Source organism: Neophocaena asiaeorientalis, unplaced genomic scaffold (assembly GCF_003031525.2).
Source record: "Neophocaena asiaeorientalis asiaeorientalis breed wild unplaced genomic scaffold, Neophocaena_asiaeorientalis_V1.1 scaffold44, whole genome shotgun sequence".
NCBI classification, from domain to species: domain Eukaryota; kingdom Metazoa; phylum Chordata; class Mammalia; order Artiodactyla; family Phocoenidae; genus Neophocaena; species Neophocaena asiaeorientalis.
Window position 1 is genome coordinate 1,667,544 of NW_020173678.1, and position 27,019 is coordinate 1,694,562.

At 48.3% G+C, this 27,019-nt stretch overlaps 2 protein-coding genes and 1 non-coding gene across 3 annotated transcripts in view; 1 reads left to right on the forward strand and 2 right to left on the reverse strand.

Annotated features, from left to right (window-relative positions):
• Nucleotides 1-414, reverse strand: part of LMOD1 (leiomodin 1) — a 32,972-nt gene extending 32,558 nt beyond the window's left edge. The window contains exon 1 of the mRNA XM_024749666.1: nucleotides 5-414. Coding sequence (XP_024605434.1) covers nucleotides 5-265 — 261 coding nt within the window. The 5' untranslated portion in view covers nucleotides 266-414. The remainder of the gene's footprint in view (nucleotides 1-4) is intronic.
• Nucleotides 415-1,532: 1,118 nt separating this feature from the next.
• On the forward strand, nucleotides 1,533-17,422 carry TIMM17A (translocase of inner mitochondrial membrane 17A). Its single transcript, XM_024749663.1, has 7 exons — nucleotides 1,533-1,608; nucleotides 4,761-4,824; nucleotides 9,995-10,094; nucleotides 10,228-10,291; nucleotides 14,178-14,306; nucleotides 15,019-15,129; nucleotides 17,224-17,422. Exons 1-7 carry the CDS (start codon nucleotides 1,533-1,535, stop codon nucleotides 17,307-17,309), a joined length of 630 nt encoding a protein of 209 aa, XP_024605431.1. The 3' UTR covers nucleotides 17,310-17,422.
• On the reverse strand, nucleotides 13,071-13,143 carry TRNAW-CCA (transfer RNA tryptophan (anticodon CCA)). The gene has a single exon. It is a non-coding gene; the product is annotated as a tRNA-Trp (tRNA).
• Nucleotides 17,423-27,019: the final 9,597 nt, after the last annotated feature.

The following is a 27,019-nucleotide window of genomic DNA, read 5'->3' on the forward strand; positions in this document are numbered from 1 at the left end:
TCTCATCCATGGACCTCTCCCTCTGGATAAGTTTCTTGGTCTCCTTTTCACAGAAGTTGAGCATGGCTTCCCGGTTGTACACGCCCGTGGACGACTTCTCCGTCTGGTTCCTCTGGCGCAGCCCCACGGGGACGCTCCCATCTGGGTCCACCACGTCCAGCTCCTTCTCCAGCTCCGCCATCTCCTCAGGAGACAGGGTGGACAGCAGGCTGTCGATGTCGGGGTCCTCGCTCACCTGCCGGCGATACTTGGCTACCTTGGACATCTTGGCAAAGTGGGCTGCTGCTCTCGTGAGGGCTGCGGGGAGGTCCTGGTGGGCCGGGACGGGGTGCGAGCCGATCTGGACAGAGCAGACCCCCAGCTGGTCGAGGACCTCGGCTCCCCTGCCCTGCCTGCTGCAGGTGCCCAAGTGTGAACGGGGGGCAGCAGCCTCCCCAGTCCCAGGGCTAGTGGACCCGGGCTGGTCCAGCCAGCAGCCAATAAGGCCCCATGACGGCCCGGCCCTGAAAGGAAAGGCCAATCCCCGGGCGGGGGCGGGCCTGCCTCGCTGTCAGAGCTGTTTGAAACTTGAGGACATTCCAGGGAATCTTGGAGCGCTTTATGACCAAATTTAGCACAGGGCATTTAGCCTTTTAAAGACAAGGGGGCCGCGCAATGAGAAAAAGATACAATACAAAAATGCAGAGGCTGGCAGAAGCAGGCGAGAGCCACGGAGAGCCAGAAATGCGAGCAGGCAGGACGCGGGCTTCACGAGCGGCCAGCCCCAGGCCTGCCCTGCTCAAGTGCACACGTGACGCCTCCACCCGGGGTGGACGGTGCTGTGGTCAGCACGTGCTCCACTGACTCCTTTCTACTGTATTTGGTAGTGTGCTGGGGACTCCCCAGTGTCTGCAGCCCCAGGAAGGAACTCAATTCCAGAAGCCCCGAGTCACCCGCCCGTTCTCTCCTGCTGAGGAGGGCCCAGCATCAGAGGCCCCCGCCTGCCGTGGCCACTTCTTGCGAGACAGAGAGAGAGGGAGAGAGAAAGAAAGAGGGAGAGAGAGAGAGAGAGAGAGAGAGGGAAAATAAATCCTCACTGTGTTCCTAGACTGAAAACTGGCAGGCTGTTTGGGCAAGAAAGTGTGAGGTGCAGTAGGTCAGGGAACTCTGACAGGGCTGTCCGCCTCCACGAGCTCTTGGGAAGAGGGTTCCCACCTCCCTCCGTCCCGTCGGCTCCTTCCTCTGCCGGGGCACCTCCCGTGGGGGCATCAGGAGGGGCAGCAGGACCCCACCATGTGTAACCCCGGGGAAATATAACTGGGCTGTTGGGAGAGACCCTATTGCAATGGGTCTGGCAGTTTTCGTGAAAGGGCTTTCACTGCTCATCCCTCCTGCTGCCCTGCACAAGGCGCAGGGACATTCAATCTCCTGCCACAAAATCCCTCTAGAAGCCCTGCTGTAACCCACTGCGTAGTGCCTCCGATCTTTCCTGGCGTCGGTCCACCCTAAGCCAGAGAGAGGCAGTCACCCATCTGCACTTGCTGACGCCAGGGATGGTCTGGGAGAAAAACTTGGCCCTGGCGTTGACCGCCGGCTGGTCCCCACTTCAGGAGGAGCTGGGGCTGGCTGGTGGGACTGGAGGGCAGAGGCGAGCAGGCGGGCCGAGGGGAAGCGGGAGGAGGGGCTTGGGGGCTCCTGGGGTTGTTTCTTTTCAGAGGCGGGGCGTCCGTGGGCGAGTCGTGAGCATGTACCGATGAGTACGGACCACGTGGCAGGCACCGGTCCAAGGGCAAGGGATGAAGCTAAAGGATAGAAAATCCATGTGGTCCCCGCCTTCCTGGAGCTTACAGTCTCCCAGTGAAGACAGTTAATAAACAAGTAACTTCGAACAGTTTATGAAAAGAAAAAGAAGAGTTACAAAATGCCTCAAAAGAGCAGTGCAGGGGCCGCGGGGAGCACAACAGGGAGGCTGGTTTCACGGCTCAAGCTCGGGCTCCCCGGGCGGCCGACCTGCTTAGGTCCCGGGCTCCCTGCTCAGCCCACGTGGGATTCTGACCCAGCTACCTCCTTCTCTGAGAGCCAGCTTCATCACCTATAAAACAAGGACAGCGCTGGTGCCAGGCTCGGAGAATGGTCGTGAGCGTTACACGTGAGCCACGCGGTCGGTACGCCTGACGGGCAGTGGGCACACAGTCACTGTCTGTAGGCGTCATCATCACTCACTTCTTCTCCCGGCCCAGGTTCTGCTCTCCACGCCCCACCTCCTCGCTCACCTTTGTCTTTCCGTCCTTCAGCAGAGACCGCCTTCAACACACACGCGTGTGTATGCACACTCATCTCCCCACCTCGCTCTCATCGTTCGCTCATTCGTTCGCTCAAGGGCGCTATGTTTATATCCCACCCAGCCAGGCGCTATAGGGAGAGGGACGCAGGAATAATCACAGTGCTATCATTCTCTTTTAAATGTGTCATCTATCGAGGTAGAAAACTCCACGTACTAGGAGGCAAGGCGAACCAGGAGAGCAAGAAGCAACTGCTTAGAGCCCGAGGGAGACACGCTAACCTCGTGGGGAGGGTCAGGTGGCCCCCAGCGGGCACGCCGAGGCCTTGGGCTGGCCTGGGGCTCCAGGGCGCGTGGACAGAACTGTCTCCCCCCAGGCCCTCACGTCTGTCGGCCTCTGCTCTCACTTCCGCCCAGAAGAGGCCTGATCTCTGGGGCCACCCCAGCCAACCTCTCGACCCCGCCAGCTGAAAGCAGCTCTTTCCAGCCCCTGGCGACTCTCCCTTCTCCTCCCAAAGCCGAGTCACTCAGCCCCGGGCCACCCGGTTTCAGCAGCCAGTCTCCTCCCCACTGGTTCTAAACTCAGAAAACAAAGCAAGAGCTTCCACACTTCCAGGCAGGGCTCCCGACCTCCCGACCAAAGGTTTCTGCCCAGAAGCCCAGCATGTTCTCTGGTTCGGTCCCACGATGCCAAACAGCTGGCTCTCCTGGTGTGACTCGGTCCAAAGGCCTTTTGCTCCTAGAACCCGGGCTCTGGGCGTGGCCCGCAGACCCTGAAAGCCCAAAGGCATCACCTGTGGGGCCGGAGGACTTGGGCCCCTGCGGCGAGGGACCACCGCCCCACGCACTCTCCAGGGGCAATGGTTATCCAAGCTCAGAATCCACTCCCACCCAAAACAAATTCATCTTGAGTATCGGGATTATGGGATGGCCTCGTCCCCAGAGAAAACCCAGCATTGCTGTGCCAGACGCAAGGGAAAGGGACCCCAAACTCTGGCCAGAACCTGTGTACGTGTCGGGGGACAGGGACCAGGAGCAATTCACTAACGCTTAGGGTGGCTCTCAGCGGGCCGAGTGGCCCCAGGAAAGTCACATTCTCAGGAATACAGGGTGTTAGCATGGTGTAGCAGATAAGGCCACGGGCTCAGGAGTCGAATGACGTGGGCTCAAATCTGAGATGTGTGACTTTGTGTCAGCTATTTAACCTCTCTAAGCTGCAGGAAATGGAAAACGAGAATCTTAAAAGCACCTTGAGAAGAAGACATACTGCGCAGGGTTACGAAGGTGTTAAACATATCAAACAAGGTGACGCGCACAGAGTGTGTGGCAGAGCGTCAGACGCTGTGAGCACTCAGTGTCCATGCTCAGTATACGGCCACACCGGCTTTCTCCTTTTCAGGGAGCCTGGAGGTCTCTCTGGAGTAGCAGACTTTGTCTCTGAAGCAAGCTGCCGGCCTGGCCCCGCGCGCCTGGGATGGGCAGAAGCGGCCAGAGGAGAGCTCGGAGACAGGCCACAGGCCGGACGCGTCTTCCTGCAAGGAGGGCAGGGGGAGGAACGAGGGCAGAAGAGAGGCAAGAGACTGCCTCCTCTCCCCACCCACGGCGCCCCAGCCCGGCTAAAACCCCAAACAGGCCCCAGTCACACACTGGAACCCCAGACCCAGAGCTGGCTGTGGTACCAGCCTCACTTGTCCACGGCAATCTGACGGGCCAGGTGGGGCTGGGGGTCTGGAGCCACGTACATGGCCTGTGACCTCCTGCTCCTGTGTGGAGCTCTTGAGGTCTCCAAACCTCTGGCTCAATGGAGCCCAGCCCACTGGGGGCCAGGACCCCCTAAGTGGCAGGCGCGTTCTGAAAACGTCCACCCCTCTCCGAGGGTGCGGTCTGGGTGGAGAGAAGGGTTCCTCCCTCGTGCCCCTCACCCAAGCTGCTTCCAGCCTGTTCTTCACCCGGTGAGCTCACCGTCTACCGAAAAGACAGCATCCTTCTGGAAGGAACTCCCTCAGCTACTTGAACAAAGTAGAGAAAACTTTAATACATCATTATTACCTGGAAGGTAGACAGTCTGCTCCAGGGAGGGGAGGGAGAGAGCTGTCCCTTCACTATCCTGCAGCATAAATACACCTGCTCCAGAGGAAGTCACGTCTGGAGCTGTCCCAGGCGACCTGCTTACAGCAACGCTCTCGGACAGAGGTGAGCTTCTGACGCGCGGATGCGTAGAAACGGGAGAGGTCTGTGGAGGACTGTCTCCCAACACACAGCAGACCCTCCCCTCTGGCTCACACCACCTCCACGGCCGGGAACTTGATCCCGAGAAAGCCTCGTTCTCCCACTTCTCGAGTTTCCTACCCTCCCAGTGGGACCAGCAGCCCACCTGGTGCCAACGCTGAGTCCCTCGTGCTCCTGCGCCTTGTCGCTGGCATCCCCTCTCCCTCCGACCCCCCTCACCCAGCAGAGTCCTCCCAATCTTCAGGCTCCAGCTTGACTGCCCTTCCCCCAGGACCCTTTTGCAAGCACACGCCAGCCGCCAGGGCTCTCTCCCCTCCGGATGCCTCTAGCATCTGGTGCGTTCTCCGTCACGTGCTGGCATTTTATGATTTTGACCCGACAGCTATTTCTCCTCTTATTCTTTCTCTCCAAGTACTTTTGAAGACCCCGAGGGGAGGAACCACATGGATACTTTTAGTATTCTCTCCACCCCAGTCCTTACACTAAGGCAACTCTGAGCACAGGGGAAGGGGCTTACAGTTGCTTGGGGATTACCAATCCCTCTTGTCACTTTCTCGGTTCAGCACAACCTTTGTACCCTTAATATCATCAAATGGCCCTGTCCCAAACCCTAGCGTCTGAAAGCGGTCCTTCCCCAAGAAAAAAGACAAGTTCTACTTGTCCAAGAGCAGAAGAACAAGGAAAGCTCATTGTGGGGTGACGGACGGACGGGGTGGGCAAGAGGCATCAGAGTCACTGCTGGACCCGCCACCTCACATCCCTCCACGTGGTTTCTGAGGGAGGATCTTCCTTCCTTCACTTTGTTCGGTTGGGGGAATCTCATAGCAAAACGGGCCCCGGGTTACAGCTCTTTCAGTTCACACAGGGAGCTGCTTTCCCCAAAGCAACACCCAGAGGACCTGGGTTGCAGGGTTCCAGCGCAGCCTCACACTGGGCCCAGCATACCGACTTTCACCAAACGTGCCCAGGGGTGTTGGGTCAGCATCTCAGACTCTCGTCCCCTTCAGGCCAGGTCCCTCTCGAGGACCCCACTCCTTTCCTCTGTTGGTCTTGACGTCATTCCTTCATGTCACTGACCGTTCAGCTCTGCAGACGTCTTGAAGACTCACTACGCTCTTTTCTTCCAAGATGGATAGGGATATTTTCCGGGGGTGTGGGGGGCACGGGGGCAGCTTCCTTCTTTAGCCGAAGGCCAAGTCCTAGGCCTTGCTCAGACCCAACTGTGTGCTCCACCCTATTATCTGCTGCAGTTACAGAAAACAGAAGGTGAGAAGTCCGAGAATGCTTGCTGGCCATGTGAGCAGTGCCCTCCAAAATGGAAGGCTGCTCCAGGAGAGGGACTGTTGGGATGAAGTGAGCCGGGAAACCACAGCCTAGAGTCTGGCCCTGACTCAGCTTTGCAAACTCGGCAACTTGGTATGATCACCGTTCCTGGTGACTGCTTTGATTCAAGGGAACCAACCTCACAAGAGGTGAATGCATAAACCAATATAAACGCCGAGTGGACAGGAATAGTTATGAGCATTCTCTCTTAAAGGAATATCCATTCAGAAACTGAATAACAAACAGAAGACTGCATAATGAATATGGAACAGGAGCTAAGGGATATTTCCTCTGGGTCCTGGTGAGACCAGAACCTCATGAGAACGCAAATCTCTAGTTACTGAAATACTTATGCCCGCTAGGACCCTTGCTGCCTGGTGACTCTTTCCAGGTCCCTGGTTGCCCGTCTCCCACATTCTCTTCAGGCTGTCAGTTAATTAGATTGATGCGTTCTTAATCACAGTCACATTCCAAATAAGCCCTCTTGGACTTAGGCATCCAAATCACAGGACTGGTTTGAACTGTTCTTTTCAGTATGAGACACATTTTACGGACAGTCTTCATTTGGTTCTACGGAGGGTTCAGTTTATTTGCTCACCTTATTTCCAAGATTTTGGAGGGAACGTCACTCTTCCTTGCAGTTTCCTATTATTTATCGCACTCACTTTCCCAGGAAAAAAATACATACAAGTTTTAAAGTCAACCTCAAGAGTGCAGGGTGGGGAAGAGGTCCCGTAGCAGCTGTCACATGACAGGTTTTGCCGGCTGCAAGCTCAAAGGGCCCGGGGTCCCCAGCCTTTTGCTACCTCTTCTCTGAGCTAAACACCCCTCACTCTCCCGGTGATCATTTGGAGTGAGGTCTGAAAGAGGCTTCGTTGTCGCTGTCCCTCACGTCGAGGGCCCCCACGGGACACGAAGCTCCAGATGTTCACAAACATTTATGGAACATCCACTACAGTCCGGCCCCGAGACTCTAAAGGACTCGGGCACTGCCCGCCCTAAAGAAGCTCCGGGTAGTCGGTGGGGCTTCACCAACTCTGACGAAGTAGGCAGCATTTAATCCACACTTGACAGCCAGGTACTAGAACAAAGAAACGTGTTCGGGAGGGAACCCTAACGGAGCAACACCAGGTTTGTCTTCGGCCACGCCCCACGGCTTCTACGGCCGCGGTCCGGGCTGGGGTTTCCCCGTGGGGGAGGGGCGGCGCGGTCGGGAAAACGGGGAGAGTAGCGTGTGTGAAAAGCCGGCGACGGGGGTCCGTTCATTCGGCATTTAGCGGGGGGTGGGGGTGGTCTGTGCCCCGCGCTCGGTCGGTCCCAGGAATGAAAGCATAGAGGGGTCAGGCACGCGCACAGTTTAAGGCTTCGGAGGTCATGAGTGAAAAACCACATCTTGTTTTTAATCACCTATTAGTCACCTGTGTTTTTTGTAAGAGCAAGAACCAAGGTGTTCTCCAGCTGTGTGTAAGGGCCCAGGGCTTTACATTCTGACCTTCCAGCATTAGCCATGTTGCCTGCTTTGTGCATTTTTTCCTCCCTGAAATAAGATACAGAGTATGTTTCAGCGCCTCCCAGCTCTTTAAATTTATCTTCTCCAAAGGTAGTGGTCCCCCTTCCTGGGTTGTGCTCAGGTGTGCAGGACTCAGCATGCTGTGCACTGCTGTTGTCACCTGCTCTTGGGTATGATATCGTGAAACAGGTTGGCATGAGGGGGAAATACTTGACTTTCTTGGGTTAAAGATGTTATGGGAATCATAAATTTTCATCTACTACTAAATTAGGTGGCCCCTTTGCTTTCTCAGTACATATGTCCTGAAGCAGTACAGTCAGTTGTCTTGTTGGTTTTATACTCAAAACTGCTTTGATCTTCTGGACTACCCTGTTTTCGTGAAGTCATCCGAGCTCCAACTATAAGCGTCTTTCTCCTCCCTCTGCACCTGCCCCAACACCATAGGCAGCCTGAATTCTTTCAAACCTTCCACCTTTCATTTCTTGTTGTCAGGATCTTACCTGGCATCCTTAATGCCTTTTACAGTAGTTTCCTAGTTGCTTTCCTTCTCTTCAGTCCTTTTTAATACATCATAGGCACTTAATCGTCCTAAATACTTTTTAATCACGTGTTTTGTTTTCAGAAGCCTTAGTCTATAGGATATAGTGGAAAGAATTTGGGGCCTTTGGCGTACTAGATTTTGTATTTAAATTGGTTCTACCAGTTATTACCTGTTGACCTTGCGCAAGGTACTTAATCTGAGCTTCTGTTCATGTATAAAATGGAGAGGAGACAGGGATACTCTTCTGCAAAGTTAAAAGATTAGGGAGTCTATAAGAAAATAAGCTAGCTTTCTTGAAAATCAGGTTATTTGCACTCTAAGGCACCTAAAACATAGTTGATACTTAGTAAATGATGACTTTAATCTTGTGGTTAGTTATTGGTTCCCTGTTGCCCTGTATTTGTCTGGCATTTACATTAGAGTCTGGCTTCAACCTTGCTTTTGTGTAGCCGTCACTTCCCTGCAGGAACCTTGATTTAGCCAGACTTGGTTCAGAGACTGTTTGCATCTTGCCGTTGTTTTGGACGTCCTCTCTTGCAATCCTGCGGCTACTCTCTGATCTGAATCCTGCAGTTCTTTACTGATTTTTTAAATACTCATTTTCATTCTAACTGATTATAGGATCATTTAGGATCAGTTGTTTAGAGTTAGTGACTCTCCTTTGTCCTTCCTTTTTACTTTTTTTTTTTTTGGTCGCAGCACGCAGCTTGTGGGATCTTAGTTCCCCAACCATGGATCGAACCTGGGCCCCGGCAGTGAAAGCACCGAGTCTTAACCTCTGGACCACCAGGGAATTCCCTATCTCTTTACTTCTATTAATGTTTCTACCATCTTGAAGAAATTTTCCTAATCCTTTTAGTCTCTCAGAGCACTGCTTCTCAAACTTTTAAAGTGAAATCAAGTCACCCGTGGATTGTGTTAAGCTGTGGACTCTGATTTAGTAGGTCCTGAGGGGGACCTCCCCAGAGCCTGCACTTGTAACGAGTTCCCAGGTGTTGCTGATTTTGCATTCAGGCCTGCAGGAAGCCAGCCTTGGGTTGCAAGGCCCGGAAGCCTCAGGCTGACAGCTGGAACATCTGCCGCATGAGGTCGTCGTTCTGTGCGAGCTCCTGACTTGTGTTAGACTTGGAAAGGACAAGGTGTTTCGTATTTCTATCTGGCAAAGTGAGAAATTACTTATTATTTGGATTCTTCAGCAGCAACGATGCGCTGAACTCACACGGTTACTTGAGCAGTTGGATTGCGCATAGGGTCGTTACAGCATTTTACCCTCGAGACTGGAAAAGACATTTATGAATTGAATTATTCACAGACTTGTTTTTGTTTTTTTTTTTTTTTTTTTTTTTTTTCTTCTTTTGGCCATGCCGCGAGGCTTGCGGGATCTTAGTTCCCCAACCAAGGATCGAACCCGGGCCACCACAGGTGAAAGTGCTGAGTCCTAACTGCTGGACTGCCAGGGAATTCCCATTCGCAGACTCTTTAAGAAGCCAGATTCCTAGAAGAGTGGTTCTGTTCTACTGATCAGATTACTCATGTCGTCGTGCTGCATGAGTTAGGGTGCTGCATTTGGAAGCCGGGTTTACACATTTAACCTCTAATTATCAGATGTTAGAGGTTACTAATGTGTTAAGTGGATCTGATACAAACTTAAGTTCCAGATGCTAACTTGGACTCAGTAAACCCAAAAAGAAGTTTTAAAATTTAAATAATGTGTCTTCTTCTGCACCTGTTGAAATTTTATTCTTTGGGTCTCAGCTTTAAATTTTGCTGCAGCTGGAGAGCTTTCCTTGGTCCCCCAGGCGACTGGGTCACCGTTGACTATTTGCTTTTCACGGTGCCTTAGAATAGAAGCACTAGTAGTTGAGCAAATGAATAAAGTGCTGTGAACAGTAGGGAGTTGAAGCCATTCAACTACAAGTTCATTCCCTGTAGCTTAGAAGACTTGGGCTGAATAGATGTGGACCTGTTTAGAATCCTTAATCTTTGTATTTTATGGGCCAGATGTTACTGGTTGCAGTGAGCCCTGCCCTGGAATCTGTTGTATATCCGTTGTTAACAAAGAGGGTTTTATGGTTTATAAATGAGAAATATGCTCATCTTTTTTCTTTTTTTCTCTCTTTCCTGTTCTTAGCCCCTGGCGCATTGTGGACGACTGTGGTGGGGCCTTTACGATGGGAACCATAGGTGGTGGGATCTTTCAAGCAATCAAAGGTTTTCGCAATTCTCCGGTGGTAAGTGGGTGAATGGTCTCATATCATCATTACTTGAGACCCGTTTGCTAATGTCACTTGGGCCCCATCAGTGGGTTGGAAATGTGTTATACTCCTAATGTATTTTTGGTTGCTTCCTTTTGTTTCCTTATAGGGAGTAAACCACAGACTACGAGGGAGTCTGACAGCTGTTAGAACCAGGGCTCCACAGTTGGGAGGTAAGCAGAATGTTTCCATTTGTACTTCAGATGATTTTTTTCCTGTTTTTTTGAAGATGAAATCCTGTTTTTTTTCCTTCTTTTTTAGATTATACCAGTTAGTGATTTTAGTTTGGTCTAAATAACAGCTTGTCACAAGTTAGTATCTATGCGAATTCTTGATTTATGATTTATTTGGAAAGTTAACTTGAATTGTTGCATCCATTTGAAACTGTCCTTCAAAAGCTCAGTGCGGTTTTGTTTCTGCTTGGTTTCATTTGATTTTCTCCCGTTATCCAGACAGTGTGTCCACAGCTCAGGTTTGTGAGGGTCAGGAGTGATAGCTTCTGGGTTAGCATGAAACTGAAGAGGATGTGAACAGAAGGATTAGGGTGTGTGAGAGGGACTGACGGAACTCATGGGGCTCCCTCCAGGTTTAGCTTTGGACATTGTGCCGAGGTCAGTGCAGAGGTGGAGAACGATTATGTCCATCACACTCTTGAAGCTTGGTAATTCAGAAGCTGGGAGAAGAGAGGATAAGAAATCTGGGAGCTTACATTTGCTTGCAAAGATACCGTCAGGCTGAAGAGACCCCATGTAACACATGAAATGGACTTAGCACTTTTAGTCGTTCCTTAGTGATTTTGTGCGTCAGGAGAAATAATCTTCTCTTAGTTTTCATAGCATTTGTTTTCTTTAGAAGATAGTGGCCAGTGTCGTCGTTTATTCAGTGCCTGCCACGTGCCAGGCCCTCCAGGTGTTTTACAGGGTTGTTTTATTTAGTCCTCACAGCGACGTAGGAGGTGAGTACTGTTACCTCCATTTTCCAGATGAGGAAATTGAGGCTCCGAGGGTTGAAGTGATGGTGTATCTGTTTCCTGTTTTTCTCCCTGTAATAATTGTACACCCTGGAAAGTAAACAGTGACTAATTTTCCTTTGTTTTAATGGTTACCGTGTTGTTTAAGAGTGATAAGTAGTAAAAAAAAAAAAAAAAAGTACACACCAAACCCTGAACCTTTGATAAATGCAGAAGTCATACAGGTTTTAACAGGTTTCTTGAGAGGCTGCTTCTATCACATGCATTTTCAGTGAACAAAAAAAACAATCAGGTAACTGTCACAGTCAAGAAGAGCCTAAGGAGATAAGACTACTAAATGTTACGAGGTGTCCTGGAACAGAACAAGGACATAAAAATAAAAACTAAGGAAATCTGAATTAAGTATGGACGTCAGTTAATAATATGTCAGTATTGGGTTGCTGTGACAAATGCACGGTGCTGATGTTAGATGCTGGGGAGACTGGATGTGGGGTATGTGGGAACTGTACCATCTTCACAGCTTTGCTGTGACTCTGAAACTAGTCTAAGAATAAAGGTTTGGTTAAAGAACAATCAGGGTGAAATAGGGGAAGAGTATGTTGTGGTGTGAGTGAATTGGAATCAGGCTTTTTGAGGAAACTACTGAGGAATCTTCATGGAGTCTTGAATTTTAAAAGTACTGGGATGGGCTTCCCTGGTGGTGCAGTGGTTGAGAGTCCGCCTGCCGATGCAGGGGACACGGGTTCGTGCCCCGGTCCGGGAAGATCCCACATGCCGCGGAGCAGCTGGGCCCGTGAGCCATGGCCGCTGGGCCCGCGCATCCGGAGCCTGTGCTCCGCAACGGGAGAGGCCACAGCGGTGAGAGGCCCACGTACCACACACACACACAAAAAAGTACTGGGATGGCACTTCCAGTTAAATTCAGTGAGCGTTCACTGAGCTCTTCCAATTAAGCTCCTGGGAAAAAGGCAGTGTGGGAAAGTTATAGTTGTGTCCTGAAAGGTCTTGTATTTTCATAGCAGAAATAAGACATGCTTTTGATGTGTCCCCATTATGCCTCCAGCCCTTCCTTGCATTTTGGAACAAGATGTTACAGGCTCATCTTGTACTTTCCCTGCCTAAGTGTAGAGTCATCCGTCCCCAAGGAGCCCTGCTTCCTTCTAGTTGAGAATGGTACTTAGAAGCCAAAGTCTGGGCACTAAGTGTATCATTGCTGTGGGGCATTGCTGTTCGCAGGCCTTCTTAGGAATGTACTGTATATCTGTGAACACACACCACGTACACGTACATACACAAGTTTATGTCTGTGTTTCTATATGTCTATATGTGTTAGGAATCGTGGGTTCACACTGATACCTCTGAGTCCAGTCCAGCCCCACAGGTTCATTCTTCTTTCACTTTTCATATGAATACTTGGGCTAGGGCACCTTGTAACAGGCCACCCTTCCACATGGGCACACTGATCTCCACGCTTGGGAGTGTCCTTCCTGCGGACGCCTCCTCGCCCTGCTCTGGCTGTGGCTGCCCACACGTGGCCGGCCTTTTGTGTGGACTCAGTCTCCACTCTTACCAGCCACCATAGCTTACTCTGGCAGTCATTCTTGGGGTGGGCAGATATCAGATCCTTGTGAGGGAGTGGGAGAGCCTTGTTTGAGGAATTTGGTGAGATAATTCTAATACACCTGGACATATCTCTCTCCCAGGGCACAGAGCCACTGAGTTAGGATGGACTATTTCATCTGTATGTAGCATGTGGTATTTAGTGTTGGACCGAAAACGAGGAGGCTCATGCATAGTTTATTATTATTTTTTAAACATATTTATTTGGCTCCTCCGAGTCTCAGTTGCGGCACGTGGGATGTTCGTTATGGCATGCAGGATCTTTAGTTGTGGCATGCGGGATCTTTTTTTTTGTTGCGGCACGTGGGATCTTTGTTGCCGTTATGTGGGATCTTGAGTTGCGGCATGTGTGCGGGATCTAGTTCCCTGACCAGGGATCGAACCTGGGCCCCCTGCATTGGGAGCATGGAGTCTTAACCACTGGACCACCAGGGAAGTCCCTCGTGCATACTTTAACTGGTTGTATCTGCTGGATTTAACTCACAGGGTGAGCTCTGGGAAAGGGTGCTGGTGATGGTCTGGTTCAGGCAGTTGGCGGAACCCAGTGTATTGTCCTTATTGACACACTCCTGCTTCTGTGAGGTTTCAGAGGGTGAAGGATAACCTGACAAGGGCTCCTCAGTGCAGTTTTTCTTTCTTTAATCTTAATAAAAGAACTCTTCGTAGAGTGTAAGTCATGTGTATTCATTTTAGAAGATTTGGAAAATAAAAGCACAAAGCAGTGAAATCGTCTTGTTATCATCTGTCACCCAGAGATGCTGACAATTAAAATCTTGGTGTTGCCTTTCTGTGTTTTGTGTGTACTTACACACGTGTATGTGTGGGTGTTTGTTTTTTATTTCACAGAATAGTCACTGTGTTTAGGAAGAGTTTAAAGTGCAAAGTAATCTGGTTTAGGGTTGCTTTTAGTTTCATGCTTGAGGAATGAAGGATAGAAATGAGAGAGGAAAGGTAATTCCCATTCCCTCGAGGTTCCATAATTCAAACTGTTTGTATCACCCTTTTGCCCTGTATGTGTATTGGCTTACGCCTGTTGTACATCCCAGAATAGCCCGGTTTCTTTTGTGTTCACATCGGTGATTTTCGTAGAGCAGGTGCTCAGTGGCACTGACTGAAGAAAAGAAAAATAGAGGTAAGGTGATGAAAAGAAGGAAGGAGGGCACTTCTTAAACAGATACACACTCTCCTGAAAGGGGGTTTGAATGGGTTTAGCCCAACTCTTCTAGGCCTGGCCTATTTCTTTTAGGCTTTGGGCCGTTGCTGATTTCCCTGCTGCTGTAGTACAGACCAGGCTTTATTAAAAAGAGAAGTATGCTGACTCCTGTTCGGTGCTTATTCAAACTTGCCTGCATGTGCTTGTGAGAGTCTTAAGAATATAGTGAGCGTTGTTAAGCTGGTTTCTGACTATTACATTTAAAGGCTAAAATATAAAAACTGAAACTTATTTGTTTTGTTTGTAAATAAAACAGGCAGCTTTGCCGTTTGGGGAGGCCTGTTTTCCATGATTGACTGCAGTATGGTTCAAGTCAGAGGGAAAGAAGATCCCTGGAACTCCATCACGAGTGGTGCCTTAACAGGAGCCATCCTGGCAGCAAGAAGTAAGCGGGCATAGACACACACATTGAAGCCAGCCTCTGCCTGCGTTTAAGGACATCTGTAATAGAGAGACGGAGCACTGTGTAACTGGGTATAGTGTGAGTGTGTATGGTGATTTGTGGGGAGAGTAAAAGGATCTCTTAACTTGGAATGTTGAGGACAAGGGAGCCTGGAGCTCTAACCAGTAATCACCGTGGTTAAGAGCAGTTCAGGTTCTGCTTCTGCCACTTACCAGCTGTGTGACTGGGCAGTTTCTCTCCTCAGCCTCTGGAATTAATCGTTGTACCTGTCACACAGCATTGTTATGAGTGAAGAGCTTATATCCATCTTCTGGGTCTTTGGGACAGAGAGCAACCTAGGATTCCTTTGGGCGTGGTGGGTGAGCCGAGGAGTCAGCACCCTCTTCTGTGAAGGGCCAGGTAGTAAATGTGTGGGCTTCCGTCACATGTACTCAGCTCTGCTGTCATGAGCGCAGCCTAGACAATACGTGAATGAACGCGCATGCTGTCCCAATGCAGCTGTATTTCCACCAGCAGGCCGTGGGCTGGATTTGACCTGCGGGCCATGGTTTGCTGACCCTGGTCTTGGTCAGCGAGAAAGGGGGTTTGGGAACGGGGAGTAGCATGGAGCCCTATGGACAGGTCTTTGCTCTATGGTGTCTTACATTAACCTGGATTTCTGTTAAAGTAATCTCTCTGTTCTCAATGTGCTCAGACGGACCAGTGGCCATGGTTGGGTCAGCCGCGATGGGTGGCATTCTGCTAGCTCTCATCGAAGGAGCTGGTATCTTGTTGACAAGATTTGCCTCTGCCCAGTTTCCCAACGGTGAGTCGTCTTTCTGCCCGACACCACAGCTCAGACGCTTGAAGTGGTTTCCCGATGTCCGCTCAGATGTGGCAGTTTGACGTCTCTGCGTCACACGTGAATACGCCATGCTTCGTGCGGGTTCTGGCTCCGCACGGGTGTGGGTGCCGTTAGTTGTGTTTCATCTCAGTAACAGAATGCTTTGGCCGATGACTTGCTGTCGATCTTTCCTTAGAGTTCTTAGGCTTTATCGGTGCTCACTTGCTCATTCTAAGAAATTGCCGATCATTTCAGCGGTGCGGGAAGAAGGGTCCCTGCAGACGTGGAACAACGATGGCCGTCAGTCGCCAGCTTCTTACTGCCTGTGTGTGGGGCACCGCTCTAGATGCCGGGGGCAGTGGGAGCGTCAGGCCGACACGCTCACAGATAAATGAGGTCATCTGGTTGTGCTGCTTCCTTGAAGAAAGTGAAGTAGCAGGAGAAGGTGACCCGTGGTGGGGCTCACTTAGGGCCGGAAGGAGGGTTCTTCTGAGACGTTGGTGATGTAACACGTTGCTCCTGCCTGGTGCAGGGAAGGTGAGGTGCTGGGCGGTTAGTGGTCCACAGGTGGTCACGACGTGGCCAGGGACTGTCTGCTCTGCGGCTAGCGTGTGCAGATGCTTGCAACTTAGAAAACTTGAGCTGTCTAAACGGGACTGTTCCTTGGCATTGGAAGGGAGCAGAAAGACACCGAGGGTCGTCATGGGGAAGAGCTGACCCGGCGTTTGGGGAAGGAAATACGCAGAACCGTGTGACTGGTTGGAAGTTAGTTTTGGAGCTTGGAAAGGATTCGGCATAGAGTGAGGGACAGGTGACAGCTCCTGAGGCACCAGGCGAGGGATTCGGTGTCTTTTGGGCGCGGTTCTGAGGCCTGCTCCCTGTGGCCAGTGGATGACCTGGTTGGCTCCTGGGCCCTCGGTCCTTGCCTCTGCTTTCAATCATTATTTCTCACTGAATACTCCGTTGTGATGGCCACTTTCTTATTTTGCTTTTTAGTTTAGCACTTTAGTGTGAAAGACTTCACATAAGATGTGAGAAAAGTTCCATGTTTGCAGAAATTCAGAAATTGATAGAACGATAACTCGGTCACACTGTCTTGTAGGATTTAGCCTTGTTTGCTGGGGTTTCGGCTTCTTTCCTCGGAAGGAGTTCTCTAAAAGAAGTGCTTTTTATTTTAGACAGGAGGAGTGTTTTCGAAAGGCTGTGTGGGGGCAAAAATCTTTGAAAAGTTAATCATATTTTTCCAGTTAACTTACATGAAAGAGTTCTTAAAACAAAGATGAGATAAAACTGTATCGAAATGGTAACAGTGGTTATTTTTGGTTTATCTTTTTCACCCAGTGTCTTCTCCAGCTTTCTGTAATGAACAGATATTTTTAGAATATAAAAAAAAAATTACTGGAGTAAAGTATTGGAAAGAAAGCCCTCTTTACCACTGTCCTCTTTCTCTCTTCCTTCCAGATATTTTTTAGTCTGCCTCAGTTTCCCTGAAGAAAAGAGGAGTGATTATTCCCATTAAAGTCTTCTTTTTAAAGAGCCACATTTTTTCTTAGGTCACAGGCCGTCCCATCCTTTGAAAGCAAATACTACAACACTTAGTTCTGCGCAAGCTAGGGGATGGCGGTGTCTTCCCATTTCAGGACCCATTCCTTACCTAGTTGTATAAATTGTATTACTGAGTTCTCTTGAAACATGACTAAGGTACTTAAACTTTGTGAAAATAATTTTAAATAGCCACTGACAAATACATCAGGAGGTGTGAGAGATTCGTCCAGTCCTGATACGGCAGCTTGTTCAGCAGTTGCGTTAAAACTGGCGTGTTGTTTCTTGCTGTAACTACTCCATGTGACTGCGCTGGCATAGCATTTGGGAGCTGCTCGTTCTGGAGGAGGGCCGCCAGGCCGCCGGACGTTAGCACGCGCTCTCGTGGGAATCGGGCAGCTCGATAAAGAAATTCAGGTTACAGCTCTGATGTAGCACTTTGTTTTCTGAGTTGACTGATTTGCTCTTTACAGAGACTTGTCCCTTTAAATTACGTAATATTCAGGTGGCGTTTAAATTCCCTCTTAACTGCAGGTCCTCCGCTTGCTGAAGACTCCTCCCAGTTGCCTTCAGCCCAGCTACCATCCTCACCTTTCGGGGACTACCAGCAATACCAGTAGGGCCTCTCTCCCAGGACTTCTGTAACAGAGTGAGCTGCGGTTCAAGGAAGGATTTCAGAAGATCAAATTCAGTCTGTTTTTAAAACTGTAGGTGGGACAACTATGGCCAAATAGGCTGTGAAGAGACATTTAGCACATTTTTCTATTTAAAGGAACATGGGGGGGGGGCGGGGGAGGGTCTTAAAAGATAATACATTTATTTATTCACACTTGGATTGCGTTTGTGATCAAAATAAATGTCTGAAATCTTTAGAAGGAGAAGCAGTAAGCGCTTGGAAGATGAAGGACCAGTGGCGAACAGCAATGAAGCATGACCATCATTTCCTCGGGGACCTCTCTGCCTGGTTTTGTTCTGTTAGTCAAACAATAAAAAACGCTGGGAGATCGCTCTTTCTATTAAGATAAGTTGCAGAGTTCTACTTTTCATCCTTGAATTCAAATAATGCAGAGTCCGTGGAAAGTTGCACGTGGTACAGTCTCCAGGGATTGGTCCACAGCAAACACTTCCGGGCTGGAGGGCTGCGGGAAAGAGCTTAGCCTTCTCCTTGCGAGTAAAAAACACGCCACGTCTTGGTTTCGCGGGTGTCGGATACAAAACTCTCTTCACCTCTGAGGCTACTGTGTCTTGATTCTTCATCATCAGAAAAGCTTCCTTCCGGTATACCCAGTTCCGTATGAGAAGGTTCCTGGAGGGTATAATAGCCCTGGAAAAGTTTGGCGTTTATGGTGTGCTGGCAAGTACAATACATGCTGTTTTTCATGTGTTGCAAGTCCCCTGAAGCTGATCTTTGTCGAGGGTGTGTTTTGGGGTCTGGCCGGGCCTGGAGAATGGATTAGCATTTCGGAATAGGCCATTTTACTGGCTGTGCTGGAAATGCCACGTGACCTTACGGGAGGCAGGCTGTCACTCCCCGTTTACCTGCCTCTGTGTGAAACGGAGAGTAAATCCGTGTGGGTGTGGTGAGCACATGCACGTTCTGGCCCAATGCCACGTACATAGTAAGCATTTAATTTACTAATGCTGGTTTGATCTTTCTTTGTGTGGTAAAATATACAGGAAATCATATTTATCGTTTTAACCATCTGTGAGTGTACAGCTAGTGGAATTTACATACAGTGTAACAGTCACCATCGTGGATCCCCAAACTTCCTCATCGTCACCAACAGAAACTCCCCATCCCACCTTCCCCCAGCTCCTGGTAACCACAGGTCTACTTGCTGTCTCTGAGTTTGCCTGTTCTGGGTACCTCGTATAAGCGGAACCGTACGATATTCGTCTTCTGTGTCGCTCTTATTTCGTGTTTCAGGGTCCATCCGTGGTGTCGCATAAACCAGCACTTCATGCGACGGCTGAGTAATATTGCATGGTATGCAGAGATCACATTTTATTTGTCCATTCCTCCATTGATGGACACTTGGGCTGTTTACACCGCGTGACTCTTGTGAATAACATGGGCATACAAATACCTGTTTGAGTCGCTGCTTTCGGTTCCTTTGGGTGTAGACCTAGGAGTGGCGTTGCTGGGGCATGTGGTATAGTTCTATGTTTAACTTTTGGAAGAAGCACCAAACTTTGCCACAGCGCTGCACCATTTGACATTTCCACCAGCAGTGCACGAAGGTTCCCGTTTTTCCACATCCTTGCCGACACTTTTATTTTCCTTTAAATAAAAACGTTACAGCCAGTCTAGCATGTGTGACTATCTCATTGTGGTTCTGATTTGCGTTCTCCTGGTGACGAAGTACTGCGCTTATTGGCCATTTGTGAGTATTTGGGATTTGTCTTTCCGTCTGTAGCTCTTTTGATTTCCAGGAGTAAATGTAAGGAGATGTTATAAGAACAGTTCAAAGCTGAGGGCATGTTGAATCGCAGATAAAATGCTTTACATTTCTTAAGGTCTCCTAAACTTCCTCTTAAATGGCTTATTGGTTTGGAAAGTAAGTTCCTTTCTTGGGAATTTGGAGTCTGTGGCGGGTGTGTGTGTATGTGATGCTGGCGTGTTTTGCCATTTTATTGGTTAACTCAGCATATCTGAAGCAATCCTTGGTTACAGATGAATTTTCTGGAACGAGGGGTGGGAGGGGGGAGAGAAGAAGCTTGAAAAAGATGGAAAGCCAGTTCTTTTTGAAGAACTTGACATTTAATTCCACAATATGTGGGACGGCAGGTAGAAACCCCGAAAACCTTTCCAGTTGTTTCCCTGCTTCTTGGCCCTCTCCTCCTTGGTGGATGCCCCCTTCCTCCATCCCGCACTTAGGAGAGCTGCTGCTCCCGGGGAAAGCCTGGCTGCCCACCGACCTGCTGGGGCTTGGCCTGAGCGGAGTGGCTCCGTCTCCGTGATGTGTCTAGCGTGGAGATGGGGGGCCGGTGAGGAGAGGGAAAGGGGAAAGCAAACTTCATGCCTCTGATTTTCTACTGGAAGCCTCGTGCCATCTGCGTTTCCGGTCACAGGTGTTTCATAACCGCCCAAGAACGTCCTCGTGTGCTCTGTCCTCTGCCTGCGCCCGTTTGTCCAGCGGGCTGGTTCCTGGTGGTCTGGGGACCAGCTCGAGCGCCCCTGCAGCTTCCCGTCCCCTCTCCGTGTTCTCTTGTCACTGCACAGCCGGAGGAGGTGCTGAGCGGCAGGAGGAGGTGTTTTGTTTTGTTTTCTCTCCCCCACCTTTTCCCCCAACATTTTTTCAATGAAAATATCAAAACTGTAAAGTTGAGGTACACAGTGAACATACTATACCCATCACCTAGGTTCTATGATTAACTTTACAATACTTTACCATTGTGTACCTGTTCACCTATCACCCGTTTCCTAATAAAATTGAAATTTATGAAATCCATTGATAAGCTTTGTAAGATGTGATTTAAAAATTTTTTTTATTGGAGTATAGTTGATTGACAATGTGTTCGTTTCAGGTGTGCAGTAAAATGAATCAGTTATACATTGATTTTTTTTTTTAAGTTTAGCAAATAATAGAAACCAGGTAGTTTAGATTCTAATAAATATCTTAAAATACCCATTTTGAGATGTTTAATACATATTCTAAAACTAATTTTGGTGTACAAGAACCCAGAATAAAAGGTAAAATCACGAAAATTGTTTTAATTACCAAGATAAATGCAGAAACAAGCAGACAGGAAGGAATTTTTCCCTAGGTCTTTTTCTGGAATAATGGAGCGGTTTCCTCAGTTTCAGGGTTGAAATGCTCATCGGAAAGATCCCATCTGCTTCTCCCTTTTTTCCTTAGTATCTGACACTTTGTGTGAAATTGGCCTGAAATAGTGAATTTCTGAGTCAGGGTTGGAAGGCGTGGGTTACAGCTGCATCTGTTGAAAGCCCGTCTGTTTTCTTATATGAGATGTCTGCAGATTGTGACGGCGTGGTCACAGCTCCACCCGGTGGTGCATTGGTTTTAGAACGCAATACTCTTGCTGCTGGTTTTGCTTTGTACAGTACGTTATCTTTTAGAGCAAAAGTCAGCCACCTAAGGCTCAAGGGCCACATTTACCCTGCTGCCTCTTTTTGTAAGGCCTGTGACTGAAGAATGGATTTAAAATTTTTCTAATGGTTGAAAAAAAAATCAAAAGAAGAAAAATGTTTCACGGCACGTGGAAATGACACGAAGTGAAGATTCCGGCGTCCATAAATACAGTTCTGTTGGCGCACAGCCACACCAGGTCTTCACGTTTTATGAGCGACTGCCCTCATACGACACAGCAGAGTTAAGCGGCCGCGTCAGAGACCTCGGGGCACACAACTCCTGAGATGTTTGCCCTTTAGAGAAAAAAAATTGCTGACCTCTGTTTTAGAGCAATTAAAAATAAAAAGATTTATTTTATCTAAACTGATTCCATTTCTAGCACTCCTTCTTTTCTTTGTGTGGACCCAAGTTCCTCTGTGGTATCATAGTCCTGTCTCAGGAGCGTCCTCTAACATTTCTTATAGGGTAGGATTATATGGGTGGATCCAGATGGATGCCTAGGGATGTAGTGGGTGGCATTATAGGAGAGGAGCTTCTATAAAAAGCTCTTTATGCCCTGAGCTTTTATAGTGGCCAGTAGCATTCCTGCTTTTGCCTCTGAGGGAGACATTACCTTTATCATACTAGATAGTGAGCGTGACCCTTTGCTCCAAAGCAAGACCCTGTCTCTGTCTTGGAAGGGTGTAAAACAGCTTACCAGCCTTACCACTGTGGACGTTTAGGGCTGGATAATCAGTTGTGGGGGACCTGTCCTGTGCAGTGTAGGATGTAGGATCTCTGGCCTCTGCCCACTGGATGCCAGCAGCACCTCCTCTCCCAGTTGTAGCCACCAAATGTGTCTCTAGATGTTGTCAAATATCTCCTAGTGGGCAAAACCGGCCCTGGTTGAGAACCATTATGATAAGCAGATTCACCCTTTGCTCCAGAGGAAGTCACCATCTGTCTTTCAGAGTGGCTGTCTATACAAGCATCCTCGACCAGATGGTCCAGAACAAAGGACACTCGGCGGCTCATTTTTGCAAGATGTGCAGAAGTGCACGTGATCCGTGGAGAATTGGCTCCCAGCGTTGGTTTTAACTTAATTGCATTGTGGTTAAAGGAATGTTGTTCTGTGTGCCATCGGTTCTTCGGTTTGTTGGCAGTTTTTCGGGGCCTATCTATGGTTTTGTGTGTTTTCTCTGGTTGTTAGGTGCACAGTTTGGTGTGTGTTGATTAGGTCAAGATTGTGACATTTTTGTACAGATCTTTTATGTCTGTATGACTTGTCTGTGTGATCTGTTAATTACTGGGAGAGGTACGTAAGCCTCTCTGTTGGCGGATTTGCCCATTTCCCTTGTAATTCTGTTACCTTCTACTTTCTGTAGTTTGAGGCTATACTGTTTAGGTACATCCCCAATGTGTGAGCTAGAACACTGACGAGTAGTTTACATCTGGGTATTTATGAGCTCTGCTTCCTCCAGCCTGGGGTGAGTACTGTCCTGTCCAGCTCACTTCCTTTTTTTCCTTGATTTTTAAAAATCATACAACGTTTTCCCATTTGTTGGCTTGTGAGTTATATTCATTTTATAGTCCTTAAGTGATTTTCTTTAAAATCTTAAAACACATACCTAAGGAAAAAATCTCACATTTATCCCTCTCCCTCTCCTCCTGATAATCCAGGGAGTTTAGAACGCTTCAACTTCAATCACCCCCTCTGCTTATATACATTTAGTCTAATATTTTCATTTTATTCTGATTCCCTCGTGCAAACATGATTAGTATATATTTATTATTGTTGCTTTATACAGTGTTTAAATTCTCCCACTTCTTTTGCTCACCATTCCTTTTTTCATCTCATTTTCCTTCTTGAAGTAATTCCTTTAGAAGTTCTTTAGTAGGAGTCTATTGATGGTGAACACTGAATTTTTGTCATCAGAAAATTTACTTGCCTTCCTTCTTGGACGATAGTCGGGTACAGTTCTAAGTTGACAGGGTTTTTCTCAGTGTTTTGAAGGTAATGCCTTCTGGCCTCTCGTTGCTAATGAGAGGTCTGCCCTTGGTCCAATTTCCATTTGTCTTTTTTTCTTTGGGTCTTCTTAAGACCTTTATGTCTTGGTCTTCCTCAGTTTAACTAAAACATGTCTAGGTGTAGGTTTATTTTTATATTTTTGCTTGCAATTTGTTGTAACTTTTAAATCCTTAGAATCGCACTTTAATCAATTCTAGAAGATTTTCAGCCATTATTTCAAAATGTCCAAGATACGTTGCATTCTAAGCATTCAAAAGTGAGGGAAGGAGAAGAGGAAGGAGGGAAGGAGAATGGATGGGATGAGGCTGCTCTTATCCCCAGGGAGAAGTTAACGCTGAAAGGAGAAACAGCATAGTTCCACAAATGTTTGACTCTACAGCCAAGGATAAAAGGCCCTCAGGACTTCCTTGGTGGTGCAGTGATTAAGAATGTGCCTGCCAGTGCAGGGGACACGGGTTCGAGCTCTGGTCCGGGAAGATCCCACATGCCGTGGAGCAACTAAGCCCCGTGTGCCACAACTACTGAAGCCCGCGCCTAGAGCCCGTGCTCCGCAACAAGAGAAGCCACCGCAATGAGAAGCCCGCGCATGGCAACAAAGAGTAGCCCCTGCTCGCCGCAACTAGAGAAAGCCCGCACGCAGCAGTGAAGACCCCACACAGCCAAAAGTAAATAAATAAATAAATTTATGAAAATAAAAAAAGGATAAAAGGCCCTCCTCCTCCAGCAACACTTACCTGGAAACATCAGGCCCGGTGTCTCTCCTTGCTTCCCGTAGCATCTCGTTCTTCCCAGGTCACAGCACAGCACATGGAGTTGTCGTGACCTTTGTCCTTGTCTCTAGGTTAAGTTGTGAGCTGGCCCGTGAGCACCACCAGGACAGGGGCGGCCCCAGGCTTGCTTCAGTTGTATCCGCAGCACCCAGCCCAGTGGCTGGTGTATGCAGATGCTCAACAAAACCGCATTGCATAAGGGAATGAATAATTTGAGGGTAGCTATATTGAATGACTAGTAAGTACCAAGTACTGTGCTCAATGCCACGGAAAAGTGGTTTTCCAAAGTTGTTGGATTTCACTAGCCAGTAAGTTAAAAAAAAAGAAAAGAAAAAAGAAAACTAACATTGACCTTATATGGAATTAAAAAATATCTGCTATAAGCATTTCATGAAATAAAATGTATTTTAACAGTGTAAAACTAGGAAGAACATACTAGGATACTATTTCCTTTTATGAAAAACTCCCTACATTGTCTCTTAAAATTTCATTTCCTAGCTGATCCATAAAAATCTTACCGTCCAGTGGCGCCTAGTCACAGAAGGGCTACTGCAACCGCTGGTACAGGAGAGAAACACAGCAGGAATTGTGTGTACCTGGCTCAAAGAGCTGTCCCATTCAGGAGTGGGGGACAAGCGGCACAGCAGACGCCCAGCCTTAAAGGCGCAGTGCCTCTCCCCATCCCTTGGCGGAAGGACAAAGGACTCGCGCGCCCGGAGTCCCGGGAGGACCCCCATCGGCGTGGTATCCCATGCTGTTTCCGATTGAGCTCTCACAGCTAGCTCGAGAGATGCTATAATTCCTTGTTTTTACAGGTACACAGGGAGACTCGGAAAGAGTCCCCTTTCTTGTCAAGAGACACGGCCCAGGATGACACGGCCCTAATAATTGGGCGAGCGTCGAGCTTGCGACCTCCAACCCGGACCCTTGCAATCGTGCTCAGTGCGGCCTGCCTGGAGGAGTAGGACACGGGAAACCTCAGTAGAGAAGGGACTGGGGAACATCCCAGTGGGATGAATTCGGGCCAAGGTGGATCAAATTGTACACACACAGCCCCATCCCCTTCCAGATGCTCCCCCCACCCTTGCCTCCCACGGCACCGCTGTCTCTAGTCCACGTCTGCCCGAGGAGGTCACCTCCTCCAGGCTGGGCAGCAGACGGTTCACGAACAGAACTTAGGGTTGTCGCTGCGCTCGGCCTAGGCTGGGCCCTGGTGATGAGCTGCTCCGCTGTCCTCTAGGGCGGCCTGACAGTGCTGGCTGGTTACCCGCTGCTGACTCAGTCCTTTGTTCCAGGTGCCCTCCTAATGCCTCGGGCTGGAACAGCTCGAAACTGGGCAGTTAGTAGTGTTTCCTCCTGCGAAGTCCTGGATTTGATGAACAAAAAAATCTGAGTAAAAGTGAGAACCAGAATTAGGGTGTAGCAGGCTTTGTAATAACTTCGCTTTCTCACTGTTGGTTGACTCAAATCTCAACTGGGTGCGGGGGGCGGCAAATGTTGGCGATCAGAAAGGGGAAGGTCATGTGTCCACATCCTTGAATGTCCGGGCGTGGCTGCCAGTCCTTTCTTGGATGGGGTGTGCTACAGGTGGCTGGCTGCCTGCCCACCATGGAAGCTTGCTTATTTGGTTGCACTTCCCCTTTTGCTGTTGCAGCTCGCTCCAAGGGCAGTTGTTTCCATCTTTCACCATTCGGGAAGTAAATGAACCTTACGATAGAACTTGTTTAAAAAATTAAAGTCCAAAGCAATGTAGACTGACCTCTAAGGCAGAGGAGAAACCCAGGGATCTCTAGGGATAACATGCCATCTGGAAATGGGTTTGGTTGCTCTAGTATATTTTGGTTCCTGGTTTGGGGCAGAAATTAAATAGGATGAGTGGAAAAGTTAGGCCCTCCTGGGTGTGCGTAACAAAAGTGGCACCCCAAATTAAATATCGGAACTAAATAGCTTTTATCTAAGACGTGGTGGCAGAGATACGCGCTTGACGAAGAACTGTCCTTTGCCCTGTGAAGGCTCCACTGGTGGTACTGTGCCTGTTCCTTCCTCTCATTGCCACCGTCCCGGGGAGGGCTCTCACCTTGGACACCGTGGGTCGCAGCGTCTCCCTGACTTGGACTCTATAGTGTGTGTCCTGCCAGCCTCCTTCATTTTCTTCTCTTCATGTCAATAAAACAAAGCCGAGAACCAAAGAAAACTCAAGCAAAGATGACGAGAAGGAATTGTGGTTGAGGGGATGGTAGTCAGTGTTTATTGAGCTAAGCCTGACAATAGCTACGTGAGTTGTCTTTATGTAAAGTCCTAATACGGTGCCTGGTACCTCTCACTGCCAGCTCATTACAGTTGCTTTCATTAATAGGATTTATTTTTTAAAAAGCTGTGTAGAGGACATCGCTGGTGGTCCAGTGGCCAATGCAGGCGGCCCGGGTTCGATCCCTGGTCAGGGAACTGGATCCCACCTGCATGCCGCAAGTAAAGATTCCGCATGCCACAATGAAGATCCTGCGTGCCGCAACTAAGACCTGGCGCAGCCTAAATAGATAGATAGGTGTCTAGATTACCAGGAAAACTGAGCAGATCGTACAGAGTCTCCATAAACCGCTTCCACACACACACTGTTTACCCTTTACTGGTGTTTTACAAGTGGGATACATTTGTTCCAGTTAATGAGGCAGTATTGATACTTTATTATAAACTGGGATCCACAGTTTTTCCAGATTTCCTTAGTTTTTTTTTATTTAATAACTGATATTTATTGAGCGACTTTCATGTAAAGGTATTATTAGTGTTTTTAAAATTTTTATTTTATATTGGAGTATAGTTGATTTACAATGTTGTGTAAGTTTCAGGTGTACAGCAACCTTAGTTGTTTTTTTTTTTTTTTAATTTATTTCATTTTATTTTTTTGGCCGCACGGCATGCCATGTGGGATCATAGGTCCCCAACCAGGCATGGAACCCTTGCCCCCTGCAGCGGACGCACGGAGTTATAACAACTGGACCGCCAGGGAAGTCCACAACCTTACCCTTTACTGGTGTTTTACAAGTGGGATACATTTGTTCCAGTTAATGAGGCAGTATTGATACTTTATTATAAACTGGGATCCACAGTTTTTCCAGATTTCCTTAGTTTTTTTTTATTTAATAACTGATATTTATTGAGCGACTTTCATGTAAAGGTATTATTAGTGTTTTTAAAATTTTTATTTTATATTGGAGTATAGTTGATTTACAATGTTGTGTAAGTTTCAGGTGTACAGCAACCTTAGTTTTTTTTTTTTTTTTTTAATTTATTTCATTTTATTTTTTTGGCCGCACGGCATGCCATGTGGGATCATAGGTCCCCAACCAGGCATGGAACCCTTGCCCCCTGCAGCGGACGCACGGAGTTATAACAACTGGACCGCCAGGGAAGTCCACAACCTTAGTTTTATTTTTTTTTTTTTTTTTTTTTCGGGCGGG

Coding starts and splice junctions, on each gene's coding strand:
- TIMM17A (XM_024749663.1), top strand. CDS start 1,533: ATGGTCTGGGAGAAAAACTTGGCCCTGGCGTTGACCGCCGGCTGGTCC. Junction 1,609..4,760: donor GGAGGAGCTGGGGCTGGCTG/GTGGGACTGGAG, acceptor CCCTTCCCCCAG/GACCCTTTTGCAAGCACACG. Junction 15,130..17,223: donor CTCTGCCCAGTTTCCCAACG/GTGAGTCGTCTT, acceptor TCTTAACTGCAG/GTCCTCCGCTTGCTGAAGAC.